General features: G+C 26.3%; 2 protein-coding genes across 2 annotated transcripts in view; one reads left to right on the plus strand and one right to left on the minus strand.

Moving 5' to 3' along the window:
* The first annotated feature begins 476 nt into the window (after positions 1 to 476).
* Positions 477 to 3,264, plus strand: part of LOC115242326 (cytochrome P450 4C1-like) — a 3,709-nt gene continuing 921 nt past the window's right edge. Inside the window, exons 1-10 of the mRNA XM_029818549.1 lie at positions 477 to 661; positions 791 to 897; positions 1,209 to 1,299; positions 1,415 to 1,603; positions 1,870 to 1,939; positions 2,187 to 2,313; positions 2,396 to 2,447; positions 2,591 to 2,691; positions 2,802 to 2,870; positions 3,000 to 3,177. Coding sequence (XP_029674409.1) covers positions 496 to 661; positions 791 to 897; positions 1,209 to 1,299; positions 1,415 to 1,603; positions 1,870 to 1,939; positions 2,187 to 2,313; positions 2,396 to 2,447; positions 2,591 to 2,691; positions 2,802 to 2,870; positions 3,000 to 3,177 — 1,150 coding nt within the window. The 5' untranslated portion in view covers positions 477 to 495. The remainder of the gene's footprint in view (positions 662 to 790; positions 898 to 1,208; positions 1,300 to 1,414; positions 1,604 to 1,869; positions 1,940 to 2,186; positions 2,314 to 2,395; positions 2,448 to 2,590; positions 2,692 to 2,801; positions 2,871 to 2,999; positions 3,178 to 3,264) is intronic.
* The window catches only part of LOC115242324 (DNA repair protein RAD51 homolog 4), a 6,952-nt gene continuing 4,312 nt past the window's right edge, over positions 625 to 3,264 (minus strand). Inside the window, exon 7 of the mRNA XM_029818541.1 lies at positions 625 to 639. The gene's annotated coding sequence lies outside the window, so the exon portion shown is untranslated. The remainder of the gene's footprint in view (positions 640 to 3,264) is intronic.

A 3,264-nucleotide genomic window follows, 5' to 3' on the forward strand; every position in this document is an offset into this window, starting at 1 on the left:
TCTTTTTTATTAACATTCTTTTTCCGTTCCTAATGGTGAACAGACATACATGTGTGTGTAGTTCCTGGTAATTATCAATTCAAAATACACATTATGTTTAATAAAATAATTGCTGCATATTAACTGTGTATTTCTGTTCACCAAATATTTATACACTACCGCCTTGTCTGTCTTAATGATGTTTAAACATGTGAGAAAACATATTAGATTGAAACGCTTATTTTTTTTTTGCAAGATAATTTTTTGTTTTAATTAATTATTATAGTCTAAAGCGGTAAGAGTGGGATAGGTTGCTCCTCCGCTCCTGGCGGTTAGACAGGCCTGATCTAGCACAAAAGTATCGTCGAATTTAAATTTGTGCAACAGGCAAAAGTTTTCCAGTACAATATATTTCAGATTTAATTTATATATATTACAATATAATAAGATCATATTAATATAAAACGATACTGTATACTATATTTTGCGCGGAATTTGTCATTGTTTTTTAACGCGATGAGTTTTATAAGTGTTATATTAATTGTTCTGATCGTTGTAAGTTATTTTGTCTTAAATTATCGTCGTCAATTGCCCATAATTAAAGCCGCTAGACGTCTGCCGGGTCCAAAACCACTTCCGTTAATTGGAAACGCCTGCTATCTTTTGAAGAAAGATTTTGATGGTAAAAAATGTTTATTTTTGAAAAAAGAAAAAAATAATTGATATTACTGTTATCTATGAGTCTTTATTTTATGCGTGTTTAATGTAAAAAATTTTCCATGTTCCTATTTCAACTTTGCAATAATTTCAGAATTTTTGAATAGTATGTTAAGCCTTATGGATGGTTATTCATCCCCTGCTCGATTCTGGTTCGGCAATAAATTATATATTGTTGTATATGAACCGGAACAAATAAAGGTGAGTATAATAAATATTGCAAAATAACATCAATATAAGTCTGTTAATTTACGTTTTACTACATATAGATGCATAAGAATTGTAAAAAAAAAACTATTTTATAAAAATAAATAATATAATTATAATATGATTATCATATATACTACAGATTATTTTGAATATTTATCGAGCAAGCTAATGGAATAATTCTATCTATATATATGTTTATAAATATACATCAATGCAAACACAAATATAATAGTATTATGTTGGATATACAATATTTTAGTATAGAAATGTAAAACAAACAAAATTTTTATAAAATTATACAGATTGTCCTGCAAAGCTCCAGTTGCTTGGATAAAGGAGAAGTGTATAAATATGCTGAGTCGTGGCTAGGTACGGGATTGCTCACAGCTCCTGGTAAATGACGCTTTTCAGAATTTAAAATATTAGTTCTTTCTATACTATGTGTAAGGCTTGATAAATATATCCATAAATAATTTCTTCTATTATTTTTCCCTGTGTAAACTTTTAGCGTCCATATGGAAACACACTCGAAAAATGATAGCTCCGTGTTTTAACGCAAGCTTATTGAAGGTTTTTTTCGATATATTCGCTAAACAATCGTTGACATTGGTGCATGAATTAGAAAAACTTGAATCGTATGAAAAAGAGGTTGACCTTTTTCATTATATATGGCTTTGTACCTTGGATATGATATATGGTAAGACTAAATATATAATTTAATTTTTATATTAATTATTTGCGTAACATAAAGTTCGATAGAAATCCGTTTGTTGAATCAATTATTCTAAATCGGTCTTTTGAATGAGTGACAGAAATTATACCTATTTGAACGTTTTAAGTGTAACTAAACATCGAAATTGAATATTTATGTTTTAGATTATTTAAATAAGAAATGACAATTTCTATTAATAACATGTTCAATAATAAATTTTTTCATGTGATTTTCTCTTTCTCTCTAAAAAGAATCTACAACGGGAATGAAGCTGGAAGCACAGTCAAATAGAGACAATCGTTATGTAAAAGCAATTACAAGGTATATTTTTTACTTATCTTAATCATTGATAAAAGGATATATTTACTTTTTGAATATATATTTACGTTTTTCTAAGTGATTATAGTCAATCAAATGAAATAAAAATCGATCGTAGATAAGTAGATAAGTAGATAAGAAAATTGCAATGAATTATAAAAACATGTATATACAAGCATTTCTTACAAAAGAACTTATTATTTTGTAAAAAATTTCTTATAAAAGAATTTAAAAAGAAAATATGTTTTAGGATAAAAGAGATAGTAGCAATCAGAATGCGAAATATATTTTTGTTACCTAATACTTTATTCAATTTGACCCATTTGAGTTGTGAGCAACTGAAGAATTTAGCTTTGATCCATTCTTATGCCGATAAGGTACATAAACACATTTACATCGATAATGTATTTGTGTATAAATATATATTAATAACTATGTAATTTTTTCTCGCATATACAGATAATAAAGAGAGCATCAAATAAGTTGAATTATACGAGTAAAACTGAAAGTAGTAAGTTGGTTCATAAAACTTAACGAATTTTATAAATAAAATTATCAAATTTTATAAATAAAATTATCAAATTTTATAAATAAAATTTGATAAAAAGAGAAAGAGAGAATTTTATTCATTTGTTCTTCTTTCAAATAATACAGCTACAAAAACGTTTCTGGATATTTTAATGAAAACGTCTTATGAGGGAGAAACGCTTACCAAGAAGAACATTCGCGATGAAGTTAATACGATATTAGTAACAGTGAGTATATATAAATTATATAAATTACATTGTTCTTTGAAACGAGCACAATTAAAAATTGTTGCCTATTTATTAATATTATTTTTAATATCAAATATTTCCATTTATAGGGGAGTGATACAACTGCTGTAACGATGAATTTTACAATCTTTATATTAGCAAACTTTCCAGAAATACAAGTACGTATTCTGTTTGATTCATTTCAGTCAAAATCAGTCAGATTCACATCATTTAATGATAATTAAATGTAATATTTATATATACGTATAATTATACAAATAATTCTAAAAATATGTACTTTACAAAAGGAGAAAGTATATAAAGAATTGTCAGAAATTTATGGCAATGAAAATCTAAATTCTGCGCCGATCAAATATGAGGATTTACAACATATGGATTATTTGAGTCGTGTAATCAAGGAAACGATGAGACTCTTTCCTCTTGTGGCTTGTGTTACACGACACTTAAAAGAAGATTTAAAAATAGGTTTGCTTATAAATTTAGATAATTTTTTGCTTGAAAATAAAATTATATATATGTATGGTATATATACTTATATGTATGGTATATATA

Source organism: Formica exsecta, unplaced genomic scaffold (genome assembly GCF_003651465.1).
Source record: "Formica exsecta isolate Colony F162 unplaced genomic scaffold, ASM365146v1 scaffold59, whole genome shotgun sequence".
Taxonomy (NCBI): domain Eukaryota; kingdom Metazoa; phylum Arthropoda; class Insecta; order Hymenoptera; family Formicidae; genus Formica; species Formica exsecta.